This window comes from Equus przewalskii, chromosome 20 (assembly GCF_037783145.1).
Source record: "Equus przewalskii isolate Varuska chromosome 20, EquPr2, whole genome shotgun sequence".
NCBI lineage: Eukaryota > Metazoa > Chordata > Mammalia > Perissodactyla > Equidae > Equus > Equus przewalskii.
The window spans coordinates 20,665,436-20,685,248 of NC_091850.1; the positions used below are offsets into that span (position 1 = coordinate 20,665,436).

General features: G+C 35.5%; 1 protein-coding gene across 2 annotated transcripts in view; it reads right to left on the reverse strand.

The window, feature by feature from the left end:
• Nucleotides 1-19,813, reverse strand: part of PARP8 (poly(ADP-ribose) polymerase family member 8) — a 169,082-nt gene that overhangs the window by 61,183 nt on the left and 88,086 nt on the right. For both annotated transcript variants that reach the window (XM_008521496.2, XM_008521497.2), the window contains exons 5-10: nt 15,498-15,587; nt 14,850-14,920; nt 13,099-13,176; nt 11,727-11,821; nt 2,563-2,623; nt 2,037-2,127 (exon numbers count right to left, since the gene is read on the reverse strand). In XM_008521496.2, coding sequence (XP_008519718.1) covers nt 2,037-2,127; nt 2,563-2,623; nt 11,727-11,821; nt 13,099-13,176; nt 14,850-14,920; nt 15,498-15,587 — 486 coding nt within the window. The remainder of the gene's footprint in view (nt 1-2,036; nt 2,128-2,562; nt 2,624-11,726; nt 11,822-13,098; nt 13,177-14,849; nt 14,921-15,497; nt 15,588-19,813) is intronic.

The following is a 19,813-nucleotide window of genomic DNA, read 5'->3' on the forward strand; positions in this document are numbered from 1 at the left end:
ATGGAAGAGTTGTGATACTAAAGAAATAGTATTGAACTATAAAATCATCTAAACATGAATTAAAATACAACTGCTAGAATATTTATAAAACAATGCAAATATAACGAATCTTTAAAGAGATATCACGAAGGAAAATCTGTGCCTAAAGTTCAAGATTATATAAAAAAAACGAGTAACAGAGGCTAAAATTACATAAAAGCACACCCCATTCTCATCTCACACAGATGGAGTTGGGGTGAGTACCGATGAGCTGACCCAACCCCAATAATAAAAACAACAAAATGTCAGGCACAACGGCTTCTTTTTCCTTTAATATCATCAGAATGAAATCATGGGCACATTTCAAATCATCAAAGGAAGAATAAATTAGCTCTATAGCAGAGTATGTGGGGAAACAGCAAAACCACGTATACCTACGTACTGGAATATTGTGGAAATAATCCAAAACATGCTGTTTCAGAGTATTTAATGACTGGAGGACAGTCTCATGACAAAGCTAAGGTGCATATACTTAGAAAATTCAATGTCAACTTTACAAAAATAAACCATGTGTGCACAGAAAACAGAAACACCACCAAACTATTTACAGTTTTCTCAGTATAGAATTATTAGGAGCAATTATTTTTCTTCACTACATTTCTATATATTTGAAATAATCAAAATAAAAATATGTAATATCTACTTGTTTCTGCCTAGCATTAAATCACATCAGTTAGTACATGTTATTTATATTGAGTTGATTATTTACATAGAGTGCATTATACAAAAAATAGAAAAGTGACTTCATAGAAACATTTTCAAAATGAGAGAATTCCCTATACTTCATAAACTTGAAAGGACAGATATTTTTCTCACGTGAAAACTAACAGTAAGTGTAAGTTCCTTGATACACCTAACGAAAAACGTGCAGAGAGCACGATAACGTATGCATGGCAGATTAAAGATGGCCACTTCTCGAGGTGTCATCTATGTCCCCACCGCTTGATTGTGAGTGGGTTCTCCCACTACTTTGATCGACAGAATACAGTGGAAGATCCACTGAGCCTTCTCCCTGGTGGCATCTACAACCCGTCTCTTGGAACACTTGCTCTGTACCCCAGTCATCAGGCAACAAGAAGCCCAAACCACAGGAAGAAGCCATGTGTAAGGCAGGTACTCTACTCAAAAGCCCCAGCTGAGCTCCAAGATGACACCTGCATCAACTGCTGGCTATCTGAAAGTCCAGCATCTTGAGTATCCAACCTAGTGAAGCCTTTAAAGACATAAGCCCACCTACCCTCTGACTGCAGAGGCACAGGAGGCTCCAAGCAAGAGCTGCCCACCAAGCCCAAGGAATGGAGAGAGAGAAGTTGTTTGAAGCCACTTTGTTTTGGAGTGGTTTGCTATGGAGCAGTGGATAATTGGAACAGTATGAGTAGATACAGTTGTGTATGTGAGTGTGTCTGTGTGTGTGTGTGTATGCGTGTGTGTGTATGTGTGTGTTAGTAGGCAAGAGAAAATATTTTACTCCAGTAAATCTTGGCAAAATACACAATAGGGTCCTTTGTTGTAAACAGCTATCAGTTGTGATACAGCAAAATCATCTCTTAAGGTATTGGAAAACAAAGATATCATGATCTCCATTTTCAAAAACAGAAATACATTACATTTAGTTAGGCTAAATTCATCAGTAATCAAAGAGAAGAGAAATAAACATTTAAGTTAAATCTCAGAATCAGAGACATAAATATTTAAACCTAAGGGGAATTCAAAATATACCTACTGAGCTTCTACTGTATGCAAAGTTCTATTTTAGGTTTCATTGTGTTTGTTTCACAGCAACTTGTCAACTTCTGGAATCTATACAACTAAACGTTATATGTTTCTATTTCCATAAATTATACTGATGATAAATCATCTTTGTTAGTATCTAAGTATATTTAAATATCATTAACAAAATAGCTGTAATTATGCTCATAAATAGAAAATGAACAGTCATTTTGCTTAATGCACAACTAATTAATATTCAAAACAATAAATACGGAAATAAAACTAACCTGGGCCATTTAAATACTGTGTAAGTGAACAGTGTAGTCGGACAATTATAGGCTCTGTTCGAATCACTTCCCAAGCCACAGCAATCTCCTCCTGTGCAAATACATTTAAAAGATGAATTAGTCATCTTTTAAAGTTCTTAACTTTTTCCAAAATAAAAAGAAAAATTTAACTTATTTTGAAGGAATGCATAAATCATTAAGGCCTACAAATTCTCTCAAAACCTACCAGTTTGTGAAAAGAAAGCCAAAGTACTCTTAATTTTTGCCTTCTACATATGAAAACTAAAGTGAAAACTTAAAGAAATAAAGTACTATAATAAGAGCCTGTAAGTTTCAAATATATTAAAAGAACCAACACAAAATATATATAAAATCTCTGCTTCTTCAACCAGTCATAGCATTTCTTCATAAATTGACAAAGTCAATGTGTTACTAGTAGCATTATAAGAGAAACAAAAATTAAATTTCTTCCAAGAATACAAATGTTTTTAAATGCACTAGTCATACTGCATAAAGTAGTACTTACATCAAGAAAGCTAACATCAATGTGCAGATCAATATCTACATCATCAATAGCTCCATATTCCCTGAAAGCAAAGATTAACATTAATTTTTTCATTTTCCTTAAAATATAGTGTGTGCTAGCTTATGTTAAATGAAAGATTCAATCACTAATTGTCATCCCTGATTTTCACAGACAGCTCAGAAATGACTGTGGACATGAATTAATGGACTCAATCTAGTTCGATTCTCGTCTTCTGTGACCTATTTATACCATATTGGCATCTTTCTATCGTTACGTACACACATATGCATCCATAAACTCAAGAACTGTTTGGTTCATAGTTTCAAACATCCCTAGTTCTCTGAGGCAAATTAAACAATCTTCTCATTTCACTCCATTTTACGCTCTGTTTTCTTTGGGCTCTCTGAGGATGAAGAGCTGTTTCTAAGGGCAAGAAAGGGGTTTCTGACATTAGGAAAGGGTCGGGCGGGGGGGTGGATCATTTACTGCCACAATACTGCCAATAACATGTCCATGAATTTTCCTTCCATGTTAGACATCAGTGATTCTGAAACTGATCCAGGTGATTTGTCACTTAAATGTCACTGAGTTTTGACAGGCGGCTCTAAAAGTCTGATACGCCAAAACCAAAACAGTAACAACTGTACCTTCCATATGAAGACCAACTTTTCTCCAACCCAGGCAGTGCCACGAGCCAGCCTATTTTTTTTAAAGTTAACGAAAGATGATAAAAACAATAGTTTTTATAGCCTCCATAGACATACATCTCTATTTTTGATATTTCTATAAAATTCTGAAGTTACAAATGCTATACATAGTGAGGGAGAAAGTATAGCGATAACAGAAATGATAAAAGTCAAGGGCCAATATTTATTGAGGATTTATGTGCCAGAAATTCTTCCAAGGATTTTCCATACGTATGATCGCAGTGCACTACAGGTACTACTACCATCTCCAACTTACACGTGCATTATCTGAGGTCCAGAGGAGTAAAGCCTCTCACCCATCAGGACCCTGTAGCAGGGCCGGAATTGGAACACAGCTATCCAATTTATTTATGCAAGTGCTTAATCAGTTCAATATTCCATAAACTACCACCTTGTGTTGGAAACCCAGTCAGACATTAATGGATGATCTCACTAGGTCCTCACCATAGCCTTATGACGACGATACTATAACTATCCACATTTGCAAACGAGGAAACCAAGGTTTAGGGAAGTGAAACAAGTTGCTAAAGGGCAGATAAGTCAGTGGGGAAGCCAGGCATTGAATCCACGTCCAACCTCAAATCTGTGCCAAGGACAGCATCTGGCACATAGTAAGTACTATATGGTACAAAACCGGGGCACTTTCATAGAATACAGAGAAGAAATTTTTAATGATTAAATGATTTTTGTAATTTGATGCATAAAGGAACCTAGGGGGTCTTTTTTGCTTTTTGATATCCATGACCAAAAAAAACCCAGCACATTTGAACATAAAAACTCAGCCTCTGTGCTTTCTCCATTCTCTCCTGAAAAATATATCAAAACACTGATTACATTTTCATTATTTATGCAATTGTACTTTTTAAACATTCATAGTGATATTTTTAAAGGTTATATAAAGAAGAAAAGGGATAAAAATTATTCACATAGGAATTAATTTTTTTAAATTGCATGCATCAAAACCTCTGTGTTATTCATAAAGGATAAGAACCCTTGTAACTTTATGCAAATTTAGACATGATATGCAAATTTAGATACAAAAATATGCCAATTTAGTTATGAAATTAGACAGACACTATGACAAGAATAAGGACCAAGCAAAGGAACCATTTACAGTTCCCAGAAATGAACCTCAGGGTTCAGTAAACTTTTCCTACAAAGGTCAAGATAGTAAATATTTTAGGCTTGTCAGGCTACATACAGTCTCTGTCACATATGCCTCTTTATTTCTGTTTCTTTTTACAACCCTTTACAAAGACAAACACTATTTGTTGCTCATGCGCTGTCCGAAAATAGGCCCAGGGCCCAGATGTCATAATGTGCTGACCCTGAACATGAGCAAATTATTCATAAATACAACAAGTCAAATATCTATAGTTAGGCATGTAAAAGAAAGAGCCACTAAATGCGATGATGAGGATAGATTACTAATGATGTTCAAGGGCAGTTTCAGGGGGGTGAACTTGACTGCAACCATTCCCAAGAAAATTATAACAAATACATGTAAGCCTTTACCTAGAATAAATGTAAGAGCAGAAATTGAAAAAAACTGAATATTGAATGATAAGGATATACTAAAACTATAGTATGACGACATGATTTAAAAAAAATACCTTTTACTAAAGAAGCTGACATAAAAATATTTAATATCCTGAGGTAAATGTTCCAAATACACTATTTACTGAGAAAGTAGATAACCAAAAAGTACAGAAATTAAATGCTTTTTAAAAATAAAATAAAAATAGGAAAACCAAAAAAGTGAAGAGTACTTACATATTAACTATAGATCGTGAGTAAAATTTATTTTATTAAAAGTTATATATTTTTAAAAACATTTACTTTTTCTGATTACAAAGGCACTTATATAAAATGTGAGAAATAGAAAAGCGACAAAAAGCAACTTGTAATACCCGTACTCAGAGAGAATTCTTTTGGCTTATATGTCATTCCAGTCTCTTTCATAGATGTAAGGATAATACAGTATATAAAGATTTTTGTCCTGTTCTTTCATTTCTTCTATGATGAGCATTTTTTTATATTGTAAAATATTCTTCAAAATCATAAATTTAAATGGTTGTATTTGTATAAATACAATTGTAATAATAAAACATTAGGTTGCTTTTGATTTTTTTTTTTACACTATAAAAATTGACAAATAGCCCTCTAGATAAAAATCTGTCTTCTCATAGAATAATTTCTAGAATTACTGAGTGAAATAAATAATATAATTATATTTGGGAGTCTGGATATATATTGTTTGATTACTATTTTTAAAGGTTAAAACGGGCTGGCCCCATGCCCAAGTGGTTAAGTTCACATGCTCTGTTGGTGGCTCAGGGTTTGCAGGTTCAGATCCTGGGTTCGGACCTAGCACTGGGCATCAAGCCATGCTAAGGTGGTGTCCCACACAGAAGAACTCGAAGAACCTACAACTAGGATGTACAACTATGTACTGAGGCTTTGGGGAGGAAAAAAAGAAAAGAGGAAGACTGGCAACAAATGTTAGCTCCAGGTCAATCTTCCTCAAAAAAAAAAAAAAAAAAGAAGTGGTAGTAGTAGTACTTGGAATAAACACTTCCATTAAAAAAAAAAGGTTAAAACAACCTATAATCACACCAGTCAGGTTCACAGTGACCACTTCCCACATCCTCATCATCACCAGGCATTTGTTTTCTCCAATCTTTACCATTTTCATAAGGGAGAAGAAGTTTTGTTTGGATTTATGTACAATGGGAAGACTTTGGTATGTTTTGATGCCGAGAAAGAGAAATCAGTGACAACAAAAATCAGTAAGACTTTACCTACAGTTGCTTTCTTCATAAACAGATTGCCACACCATTTCAACAGACTTCATCATAAAGTTATGATCAGAATGTGCCATATATTCTTTTAAAACCTTTAATATGTGAATTTTAAAGTATTTTTGTATGATTTATTCAACACTTTTTTGACTAAAAGTTAGTATATTTCCAATATCTAACACTATCAATTTTTTTCAAAAAAAGAGGAAAGAACGGCTTACAAGTGCTCCTTCGCCACAGCAGAGCACAAATACTGAATTTTAAGAAGACAGAGGCATTAAAGGTTTGCAATTAACTGGATTCTGCAGGTGTAGATCTGTAAATAGTTACCCTTTTTGTTTTTATGTCACACTTCAAAGAATTCACAACAACCCTGTGTATATGCAAACCAATTTCCGTTGTGATGCCCTTTCTCTGTAATGCCAGTAATTTCACGTTTCCCGCTGCGAGATTACAAAGCGTGATTACAGTTGGTCCAGATGCAGCGACCCAGTCATCAGGGCCGCTTCTATCTCTGAATAACTTTCAGTAACCCCGGATCTCATGAATAGCAAACGCACAATCAAGTCGAAGGCCTGAAATATGAATGCAACTTGAATGGTGCAGCTAGATATCTGATTATGTCCTGAACGCTGGACCGGGTTTATAATAACTCAAAATAATTTCATGCACTGCCTATATTTATCCACTGTGAGAAGATCACAGCAAATTGAACTTGAATACTTTTTTAAGATAAGGGAAAAGACACAGAAATGATCCCGATGCAGGGGTTTTACTATGGAGCTGAGGGTTTGAAAGGAACTGCTCCACAAATTTCTTTCCAGACATCTAGTGACCCTTCCACGTCCAGGCGAGCTACTCTTTGAATCGACATATCCTGAAATCCGGGCACTTGATTTTTGGATATTTACATGTGACCTAGTTCATTTCAGAACACACATATGAAATATTTTTTTCAATGAACATGCATTTTTGAGGGCATTATGTCTTACAATTGTGGTCATTCATTCTCCTTTTTTTAATGGAACTAATCAAGACATCTCATTAATAAGACACCACATACATACTCACAATATATTAAATGTTAGACCATATATGTTGGCCCTCCTTTCTCTATGAAACTACAGCTGATTTGTTATACTGTTGTGATGTTTTATAACACTATCTGATCAAATCAGCAGTGATGGTACTGGTTATAAAAATATATTTCATATATCCAGTCTTCCCTATTAACTGTCATCGAAATTGTAAGTATCCACACACATACATGAAACTCTACCACAGGGTCTTGAGAAACAAACCTCTATTGCTATTTAGTTATTTCCACCTGCAACAACTGGTCAGTTGTATTTCAAGAAGAAATGTATTTTGTAAAGAAACATACACCTTCGCATGACATCTGAAACTCGACAGCTTGCATGTCTATCTCTGCATGCCTACTCGATGCGTGTTTTGCTCAGCGTGGGAGAGAGATCTGTGAATGGGCCAAGAAATATGCAAACTCAGTCGGGAAGAAATCTTGACAGATTAAAGCATTTGCAAGACTGTATCCAAGGTGGCTATATATTTCTTTAAAGGACAACAGGGCTGAGAAGAATTTAAAAATTACATGCAGATAAGAAAGTAAGCCCATATACAATCATAGTACATAAGAGGTACAGTATAAACAGTTGCTACAACTCTTCCCTCAGCTTAAAAATCCCTGGTTTTGCTTGAAGAAAGTACAGGCTTTGGGTGTAGAGGTGACTGTCCAGGATCTGAGCATCGGAAGCTTACATCTAGATTATGCACCAGTGTTTTTGGAAAATATTCTCCCCTTTGTTTCTCTCTTCTATGTGCCTCCTGTCATCACTTTCCCCTGCTTTTCAGAGTCAGGCTGCTTCTTTCCTAGGTTCTAGAGGCAGAGGTGAGAGAATCAATATGCTGGAAAGCACATTCTAAACACCCAACCCAAGATCATCTTTTGATGACTGACATACTTCAGTGTAGGGTAAGTTATGTCATAGTAACAAACATCCTCAAAATGTCAGTGGTTTGACCCAAAAACGGATTTATCTCTGGCTCACATGACATGGTTACTACAGAATGAGGGGAGAGGGAGTGTTGCTCATTGTAGTCACTAAGGGGCCCAGAGTGATGGAGTCCAGGAGATACGGAAACTCACACATTAGCACCTATGCTCCCATTTCACAGGCCAAAACTAGTTGTGTGCCCATTCCTAACATTAAAAGAGGCAGAGGAATACAATCCTACCATATGCTAGAAGAGCACCAGAAGATTTGCAAGCAGTCCTACTGGCCACAAGAAAAGGAAATCCAGATATCCAAAGAAATTAAAGTGGTCCATTCCTGGTTTATGCGGCTTTTTCCTTTCCTTTCCTTTCCTTTCCTTTCTCTATTTTTCTTTTAGGAGATCCACACTTGGGTGGTAGGCCTGAATAGAGTAGCAGAGCCTCCTCAACCCTTAAAAAATCCTCAGCATATCCTGTCCTCCAAAATGTCAACTCCCAAAGGCCCTGTTTCCAACGTCCATCCACAAAAAGTGACAAATGCAGAACAGTCACAATCTTGCCATGTTCCAACCTACATTAAGCATTAGTCATAATAAAAAGGTTAGAGTATTACTCATCTGGCTTCAATTCTCAAAATGGAAGATGATATGATCATAAAGCAATGGATATTTGATATGGGATAGAAGTTTGAAGCATCACAAGCAAATTATCAGAATCATTTCATTCCTAACCAAATAAGAATTTTGCGACTTGTAATTCCCTACCTTTCTAAAAATATTAAGCTCAAATTGTGTTCAGATGGCACTGATCAATATTTTTTTTATAAATCCATGACTACAGGAGTAAAATTTATAATAAAAAACATAAAGTATCCTCATTTTGTTGCATGATTCAAGATGAGACATACTCAGACTGATGCAGGTTAATCACATTCCCCCAGAGACCTAACTCACTTCTCCTATGAGAGGCCGTGAATCAGAACTGTCATCAATGTTTACAAGTACGGTTCAACACAGCCAGTACTGTGCTTTGGGGTGAAACAGCCACATAGAGTTAAAATTACCTCTTTAAGTCATAAATCTACCAGTCACCTTTTCTACATCCTCCTTCCACTTACTTTAGGAGGCTACTGCCTCAATCAAGGCAATCTCAGTTATTTCCATCTCTTACAGAGAACTTAGATGTGGTTATTAGCTGCCTTTCCCATTAGATGTCACATAAAAAAAATGACACCAAATAGCCTATTATGCATACTGAGGTACTTTTGCTCTTCAAACTCCATTAAGTTCTTATAAACTTCAATTAAGTAAAAGAACAGCTAATTAGAACAGTCTGTTTTCAATAGACTTAGAACTTTGCAAGGAACATGATTGCAAGATCTTATGCCTAACTACTCCTTTTCCCATGTGTCCAGGCCTCAGTATTTGAGACCAGACAGTAAATTCATTCTTATTTATTTTAAGTAAATCAAGCTAGTCCTGCCGTGATTCACCTTTATACCATGAGGCCTCCAGGAGGTTACTTATTCTGGAAACATCCTCTATAGCCAGAGAAAATCTAGAGCAGGCAAGAATGTGGCTTGCATTCATTAAGATTTAAATTGGATTGAAACTTATAAGTGAAATAGACAAGGGGGAAAAAACCAAAATCATCTATGATTTTAGATAGTTCATTTGAACGAAATTCCAAATATTTTTCTAATTTCAACAGTTGATAAATTATCAATTATTTTACTAATAATGGAAAATACTAATAGAGATGATCACAGGTGTTTAATAAATGCTTGCTGAAGAAACAAAACAAATTCATACATATGACAGTACAATTAGGGCCTACACAGCATGGAAATATGTGTTAAAATAAATCTTTAACAATAAAAGCAATCAGCATGTGCTAAGGTAATCCTTTAAATAAAAATACATATTTCAAATGAAAAGAAGGTGAATTCTATGCTGTATCGTAAGATTAAATATATCCCACAGACTTCTTTTTAGTGGAGGAGGGGGTTAAAATACCGTGATTAAAGTTTTAAGCTTTTAAGCAAAGTTTGACTAAAGTTTAAGAATTAGTCATAGTTTTAGACTTTATTGATAGTCTCTATTGCCTTCTTCATTTATTCATTCTATAACACTTACTGAATATCCATATTCCCTACCCTGGTGCCATAGCAGAGGTCAACTGTGAAATGACTGCAGCGAATTCACTAAAACTTTGAAAATTGCAAAGATTTACTTTTCCCCGTATAATCTCAATCACTCTCACTCAGCAGTAGCCTAATGTAACTCCCTGAGTGAGAGAGAGGGCGTCTGGGTACACAATTTCAGCTTCTTTAAGCTGTAGGTGGGTGTGAGTTTCTGCTTCTGCAGTTAAAACGAAACATTTGGCAATTATAAATTATAGTTGTGTTGTACTTCCCAACTAAAAGTATTTGTTTGCCCTCTCAAAATCTGAATACGTCCACTGAAAAGAATGTAACTGGATAATGTGAAAATCTTTCATGGATGTTGCCACTGAAAACAATCAAGAATCTACCAGCCTGTATTTCATATATGCCCTGTGCTATGCCAAGTACCAGAACACAAACATGATTAGAAACCAAACTAAAATAAACAACGAAAAAAAGCACGCTGCCCCAGCATGCACAGAACCCAGCCTAGCGGGGAGAAGTAAACCACTCATGACAAGACATGAGAAGTATAATAACTGAGGTGAGAGCCTAATGTGCTGGGAGTCCAGAGGGCAGAATAACTCATCTGCATGGAGATTCACAGAAGCCTCAAGAAAACCTGATCTTTGGACGGGGGCTTCAGTAAAGACAGCAATGAGGGAAACGTTCCTTGATAAGAGAGCTGCTTGTGCAAATGCCCAAAGTCAAGACGGAATATAGCCTGTCTGGAGAACGGGAACGATTCTGGTTGGGGTGGATAAGCCTGGAACTGAGGTCAGCCTGTGACGGGGTCCGGAACGCCATGGAGACTTGGAGACTCCCCTTGAGGCAAAGAGCAGGAATCTGAACTAATCAGATCTGATGTGTGGAAGGAAACTAGTAGGGTGGCAGAAAAAGGCTTTTCTTGAATTAAGGAGAGAAGAGAAAGGTAAATAAGGATGGTGGGGGTCTTCTGAAGGATTAAGAATAATAAAAAAATCATCTGGAAATTTATCACTGAATAATATATTAAGTAACTGTAAAATTAAATACATTATCATTCAAACACTGTGCAAATGTATGTCTTTTTTTTCTTTTCATTTTTTAAGGAGCCAGATGTGCTTTGGATACCAGCGGTTAGGCATTATTTACTTTTATTGTTCCCACGGATGTGTCCTTGATTTACAATCAGAGCACGGGCCCAGCCAGCCAAATCTACTATAGGATTGATTACGATGCTACTTAAGACTGACATTTTATCAAACTAACTCTCCAAAATAACTAATTTCTTTAAGGCAGTCAATGTAATCTTAAACCACACGTGCAAAAAAAACCCCTATATAGTCACAGATATGCCATTTTGTATAAAACAAACAGAATCTCTCTCGAACGCTTTCAAATACAACTAAGCCCACGAAAATTTCCACTTGACTCCCATATAAAATCCCAATGGCTTACCAAATAATTTTCATTTTTATTCACTGAAGGCATTTATTTACCTGAGAGAAACTGCATGTGGCCCGTAGATGTCCCTCACGGCCGATAAATCAGCTTCGAGCTGTGGGTGCTTATGCAGTTCCCCGTCGTAGTTTACCTGATGGAAAGGGATGCGTTAGAAACGACTCAGGGGTGAACACAAACCAAAAGAATCAAATACGGTATCTCGGACAGGTCACCCTGTATTCAGCCATGGACATTTTCTCGGTCGCCTTCATTAAAAAATACAAATAATTCAGCAGTATGTTCACTAAAGTTCTTAGGTTCACATACACCTAGCTTAACTCAATACATTCAAAAAGTAAAATCAGACTATTTCGATATGAAGAAAATGTAAATGTTAAAAGGAGCGAAATAAGTGTGTGGCAGATAATCTGAAAAAGGTCCAGACTGAAGACAAGCATTTACTCCCCTCTGTAAGAATTAGCTGTATAAACAAAAATCAAAGCGGGAAGAATTTATTTTGCATAATGCTGAAGTATTCTATTGGTTAAAGAATCATTAGGAAAAGTATCTCATTGAGAGAAAACCATTCCTGGAGAGAAGAAACTTAGTTTTATTTACATCTGTCTCTCTACTGCCTAGCATACGCTTGACTGACAAATTACTGATTTTTGATTCTGAATGAATAAATTGACTTGCATTCTTTTATATAATAACAACTTCGGCTTTAAAGCACCTCTTTAACACATTAGCTTCCCTATAATATCCCAGTTCCAAAGCATATTTGATCAAGAAGTTTAAGAAACAGAATAAGACACCTTATATAGTCATAGCCTAAAATCAATTGCTCCATTTAAAATTGTAATATTACCCTGGAAAAACAGAATGAATTCTTTTATACATATGCATATGTGGCTATGACATTTTCATGTATATAAATAATGATGTTTCTTCATAACAATTTTTCAGAAAACACTTTACATTAGTATCAGAGGAAAAGGAAGACAACGAATACAAACAATGACGATGCTCAATAATTAGGGCCCATCAATTTTTATAAAGGTTAATCACCTTCTATTTAAAACTAACAATCCATGCTTTTGTTGGAAGTGTCATCATTGCAAAACACAGCACGATGTGCTTAGGGAATGTAAAAGTCAAAAGCATAATAAAATGCTGTCTGCAAAACCTCTGTAACGAAGACAACTTCAATGTAAATGAATGATTACAGTCAAAGAATTGCAAAAGTAAACTTAATTTCTGAAAATATATAGAAAATGAGAAACATAAATATGACATGGATTTCCTAGTTAGTTCCAGAACGCTTAACACCACATAGGTGTCTCAGATCACCGGCATAGAGTTCCCCTAGGACAGGTGTGGCTATTGCTAACCTGCAGAGTGAATATTTGGGGCGTCTGGTGTGCTTACCTGTCCTCCATAATAAAATTCTTCAGAATCATTATCACCTTCAGAATCTTCTTCCACTGTACTATTTTGTCTTGACTCCTTAAAGTAGAGTAGGAAGACAATTTTAATGGTCAAACTAGTTTGCCTCCTTTTGAAAAGAAAGTAGCAAGTGGCCATATCAGGTAGGTTTGTGCATAACATGTGGATTTTATATAAAGACACTGAACAAGTCTTGGTGCAGTACAAGCCAAAAACAAAAGGTAGTAAGAGACAGTTTTGTGGGTGCATCAAGCTCCATGTAAATCTTTTCTAAAAGTTCCATTTCACTGATCTTGAGTTGTACAATTTAATATTTGATGTATATTCAAAACTATGTATAATCAATTAAACTTTGGTTTTGTTCTGACAAAACATCTTGAAAGCTCACACTGATTCAATATTTTATTAAAAAGTTCCTCAGCATTACTTATCCCAGAATGTTCTCACTTCCACTGCCAACTCTACAAAATGATACAAAAGAAAAAACACTTCGAAGCCAATAAGATAAAAATAAAATTATGAAAATAAATATGAATCACATCATGAAGAGAACTTTCAGGATACAGAAATTATTTGTTTTAGATTTAAGATCTCAAAAGGATATTTAATTATGTATGCTTGAACTTGGAGTTTGGGTTTCTAATTAACTGAACCATATCTGTTATGTGTCTCAAGTGCAAATAATGAAACTTCATCTAGAGTAACTAAAGGTAGTATTCCTACCCCTGGCCCTGTTCAATTAATCCAATGTTTGTAATCATCTCTAAATTTCTAGACCAAATTTCAAATTCTTATAAAAACCCAAAAAATCTACAAAAGGGAATTGGGGTTTTATAAAATGCTAACAGTTTTTGATTTTAGCAACAGTATTGCTAAATCAGTGATTCTCAGGGTAGATAAAGAAGACTAGAACGGGGCAACGTGAAAAGGAAGGGAGGCTTGTACTGAGCACAGTTTTTTTGGTTTTCTTTTTTGAAAGCCTCAGTCCATGTTGTATATCCCAGTTGTTAGTTTAGTTGTCTATGTGGGCCACGGCCACAGTTTGACAACTGACAGAGGGGTGGCATGGTTCCATGACAGGGAAACGAACCCAGGCTGTGGCGGTGAGAGCGCGAAATCAACCAATAGACCACCAAGGCCGGCTCCTGAGTGCATAGTTTTAAAAGCAAAGAATTGTTGTTCCCATTGCACTCATTTTGTTGTTTAATGTCCCAGTATTTATTTATAGACTCAAGCAAATTTTTTAAAGGTAAGGAAAGAAGATGAGCTTGTTTGGTGTTGGTGTTGGTGGTGTTGTTTTAACACTGGCCAAAAATAACAAGACTATACCCACGCTCTGTGCTACTTTAGCTAAGGAGATCATCTTTGACAAATGGAATTTTAAGGGTCTCATCAAAACTATGTATAGCCACATACAGTTATTATAACTATGTTACCCAAGTGCTCCTCAGTCAACTATATTATTTGATGAAAATATAAAAAATAAGTTAGGTTTTGTAGGCACTTTATTGAGATTTAAACCACGCATTGTTCTTTCTATTATTTTAAAGGGAGCTTCTTTCTCAGAGTTAACTAGCCTTCCCTCACACGAAGTCTCTAAGCCATGAGCTTGAGCTCCATTCGCTCTATGCAATCTTAACCTAAATAACAATGATGATATTAACCATAAATACACAGTAGATTTAAAACATATGTATACTGTTTTGAAGAAAAAGAAACTTTAATTTACATACCTCCCCATTTTCCTTCTGTAATTTGGACTTTATGGATAAGCAACAGTTAATGTCATTTGTCTTTCTTAATTCTGAAAGAAAGTTATGATTAAAAAAATCACTTTAGTTTTCAGTATACTCTTTACCAAATATTCATAACTTTCAGTATAAGAACATCCCTTAGGTGATTCTCTCCTTTGCAAGAGAATTCGGGCATATTTTAAAATTATATTATGTTAGGGCGTTACATACGATACAAGCTATTCTGATTTTTAATTGTCCATAAAAATATGGTCAAACTAAAGTGCCACTCTATGGCTTGCTTCAGATCTCATTATATATTTCGTGGGACCTACATCGCCTTAAGTTTGCTTTCTAAATATTCAGTTTGTTTGGCAATGTCATTATGCATGGGAATATTTTCACAAGACCAAATATCAACATAAAACATTTAAACAAGACTTTTAAAAGTACCGTAAATTTATGCATTTTAAAAAAACTGTTGCAAAACAAACTAATGAACTTTAGATAGAAAATGTGTATGGAGAATCATATTTATAGATACTAAAGTTAAATATCTGTTATATGGGCTAAAAGAAACAAAAAATAAAGCTACCTACAATCAAGAAAATATTAACCTAGAATAAAAAAACAATGCATTCCTATTACCTGTTGCTATTCGATGAAAAATTACTGGAATTGGCTCTGTAGTAACTAATACATCTTCATCATTTTCTGAACTTGACACATATGTATTATCTGCAAAGGAATATGGACAACTAAAGGCATAGTAACTTGAAAAAATACATCCTTTATTAAAAAAAATAAAGTAATATCACATCACTTCCAACTCTCATGAAGCACACACTACTGTCTTGATTAATCTCAGGAAAAAAAGTAAATTGCAGATTTATGTGTGAATTCATTGTAAATGGCCCCTTTAAAGATGCTGGCACCTGCTAGAGAAATACCGACTTTGGATGGAGACTATCCAAATACATCTCTGATATCCCACGGGGCAATGGATCATTTGGATGCAACTGTTTGCTCCAGCTCACTGAACAGGGTCCTTCCCAATATCAATGTCAACTACAGGGAGCAGGCTTAGCGAGTGACAGAGAAGGCTTATCAACAACAGTTGATGAAACAATAAAGATTCAGTACCATGTCCTTAAGGAGTGTGAGCTAAAGCTTTTGTTGTAAATCATACCTCCCATATTACTCTGATATATATTTTTAAATCAATATGTCTCACAATTATTATTCTTTCATGAACGAATTTTATCTAAATAATATTAAACAAGTTGAATGCATAGAACATTAAATTAATCCATAGATTCTTTAAGTTTCTTATTCATTATTTGTTTCCTCTGGAAAAACATAATATTTTTATAAATTTAGGATTTTTCCCTGATAAATACTGATCTCCAAGTATATGGTAATAGAATACAACACACAGCTGTTTATTCTACTTTGCTCATTGATAACTACAGGGCATCTGTGAGAGCACTATTAAACAAACATTTCACCAATTCATTAACAATGGTCCTAAAATATACTCGTCAATAATATATAAAATATAAATATAAAAGTGCACACTATTCTCTCCTATAAAATAATTGAAGCCTTTATCAATTTCTGCTAAGGGAAATGAGTGTTCAGATGATTGACTGAATATATGATAAAAGATCTTGAGCCAAGCTTTCATAATATTGTGTCAGTGCAGTGAGAACATGATTTTCAATTGATAGATAGCTAAGTCATTACTTTACTAACAAAGAAACATCCGTGCTGTTTTTAGACCGTGAGTAGTGAGTGAAGGATAGTGATATGTATTCACTGCATAGCCACAAAAGACTCTCAATAGACATAAGGCTTCAATATTATTCAGGAAGGTGAAAGAGATGGGAGTGGATTCGATTTGAAACAAAGCAGGTTTGCCTCATCACCTCGCTTTGTTTTAATTACTACTTTTTTCCGCATTTTGTTTTCAAGCAGCATCAAGGAAGGCATGAGAGTTTTGTGCACATCAAGTCAGACCACAGATTAAGAAAGAGATTTAATATAAATTTATTTTAATTATTGTCTCATCATATTAGTTGATATTTCGACTGCTTATCCAGCATCTCTCCTGTCAGTCCCCTCGTACGTCCAGGTAAGAATCAAAAACTCCTCTACTAAAGCCAGTTTTTACATTTCTTAAACCTTCATTCAGAGTCTCACTGATTCAAAGTTATTTGCTACTGGATCAACTTAATCAGATTTTCACCGTGCACAGTGGATTCCTTGAAGCAAACTTATGGAGGAAGAGAGAATTAAAAGGGAGCATTACAGTAACAGAAGTAATAGCTGACCACTGACTAGAAGGGGCGATCCAGAAAAATCCATAAAGCGGACACTGTATCATGCAATATCTCAGTGTTATGGAACGAGGAGATTTTACTAAAGCTTCAAGAGACAACTAAATTAGGACTTTCTGTTTAGGAAAACTGGGAAATGAATAACTCAATTTAAAGCATCACATGTTTTATGTAAAGTGTTAACACTGGAAGGCAGTGAGATTTGATTTAAGAGAATATAATTTGGTGGAATACATGTTGTATAAAACTAAAAGAAAGGATTATGCATTCAGACATATCATTTTCTAAGATATTTTCTACCAGTTTGCGTTTCGATTAGTACTTCAGCACCAGAACACTTTTAATTTCCGGTTTTGGCTTAATTTATCCAAACCTGTTTTCAGGTTTCATGACAACATCTATCAAATCACTATTACTACATAATAGGCCAGATCACAGAGGTATACCCAAGTCAAGAACAGAAATGTAGGAAAGCAGACAAAGAAAGTCAAATCTAGACCCTGCTACCAACCAGCTGTTGATCCCTTTTAACCTAAGCCACGGTCTGCTTAGTTACAAAAATGAAGAGGTTTGCTGACGATCTTTGACGATCATCCCAGCAGGATGACTGGATTCTATGTTTTCCTTTTTTTGTTGTTGTGTAAATAATTATGTCCAAATCTTCCTCAAAAAGATGTTGACATCTGTAATTATAACATCATCTTTGTTTAGACACGGGAAAATAGGACATAAAAAGCGTAAGGAATGAGTTTAAGGTAACAGACTGAGTCAGTGACAGAAAAGAATGTTTTCAAACTCCAATTCCTTCACTGAAATTCTCTCACTTGACTCTAGAGCTGCCAATTTTTTTCTTGAAACTACTGGGGACAGTTATTCTTTAACATTTATGTTTTGCAGAGGACCTACATACAGATCTTTGCTAAAGGATGTTAACAGTATGAATATTTTCTCTTCCTTTCCCTACCAGACTATGCAAGCATGACCAGAACTTCCGTGGACAATCAGGGAGAGATGAGTAGAGTGTTATGGGAAAGCATCTCTTAAACTATTGCTTTTATTCTATTTCAAATGTAAGATGATTTAAGCCAAGTCATTCCATTCCTCACTACTATGTAACTTAAGAGAAATAATTATAATTATAAATAATAATTATACTGGTTTTAAAATATAATCTGGATATCTTCCCTGATGTTATATATAACGTCCATGTCAATCCCCAAGCCTATCAATTATTATCCCTATTTTAAAGATGAGTAAGTAAACCAAGGCTCACAGAAATTTAGTAATTTGCCCAAATTATTTAAGTAATTAAAGTAATTACACACAGCTAGTAAGTGGTGAAACTGTCCGAATCCAAAAATCAATGTGTTCCTATGTTGTTTCTAATATCAAAAAATTGTCACTCAACAATTGCAATATCTTGTAAAACACATTAAAAGGGATGAGAGAATTCACACCCCCCAGGAGGTAAGCCTCCAAATTAAAGGTGGGAAGTGATGAGAAGGAACTCTGCTGTTCTGTTACAGCAGAGCCAATTATCTGCGACTTGTAACATACCTTTAAAAAACAAATAATTGTCTACAGTATATACTCCATAAAGGAGTACAAGTAAACCAGAAGGCTGCTCATTTCTTCACTTTATTTTGAAAAGCCAACATAGATTTAGTATTTCATTTATACGCATGTTATTTTGTATCCCTAAAACTCAATAAACAACCTCTAAATTTCCATTTTCACAAAAAAAAACCTATGAAATGAGTGCTAATACCTGGCACAGGTTACTTAAGAGATTAAGATTATAAAATGACAAATCTGTTCCTAAGGAAACAAACCAGGTGACATAATCCTGAATTTGGAGGATTACGCTGATACATTTCCACCCGGGCAAAGAAAATTCCTTATTTTCAAATTTATATCATGAGCTAATCATTGAACCATATAATCCAGGAAAAGCAGACAAGAAAAAAAAAAAGCCTGAGGGGGGGCTGGCCCCGTGGCCGAGTGGTTAAGTTCGCGCGCTCCGATGCAGGTGGCCCAGTGTTTCGTTGGTTCGAATCCTGGGCGCGGACATGGCACTGCTCATCAGACCACGCTGAGGCGGCATCCCACATGCCACAACTAGAAGGACCCACAACGAAGAATACACAACTATGTACCGGGGGGCTTTGGGGAGAAAAAGAAAAAAATAAAATCTTTAAAAAAAAAAAAAAAAAAAAAAGCCTGAGGAACATTAGCAGAAGGAATTAATAAAAGTACTATCAAGATTACTGCATTTAGAAATTAAAAAGAACATAAAACAGACTTAGTGTCTGAAAGAATTTTTAAAATAGGCAATGAGGGGCCGGCCCGGTGGCGCAGCGGTTAAGTTCCCACGTTCCGCTTCTCAGTGGCCCGGGCTTTGCTGGTTCAGATCCCAGGTGCGGACATGGCACCACTTGGCACACCATGCTGTGGTAGGCGTCCCACATATAAAGCAGAGGAAGATGGGCACGGATGTTAGCTCAGGGCCAGTCTTCCTCAGCAAAAAGAGGAGGACTGGCAGTAATTAGCTCAGGGCTAATCTTCCTAACAATAAAGAAAGAAAGAAAGAAAGAAAGAAAGAAAAATAAAATAGGCAATGATTTT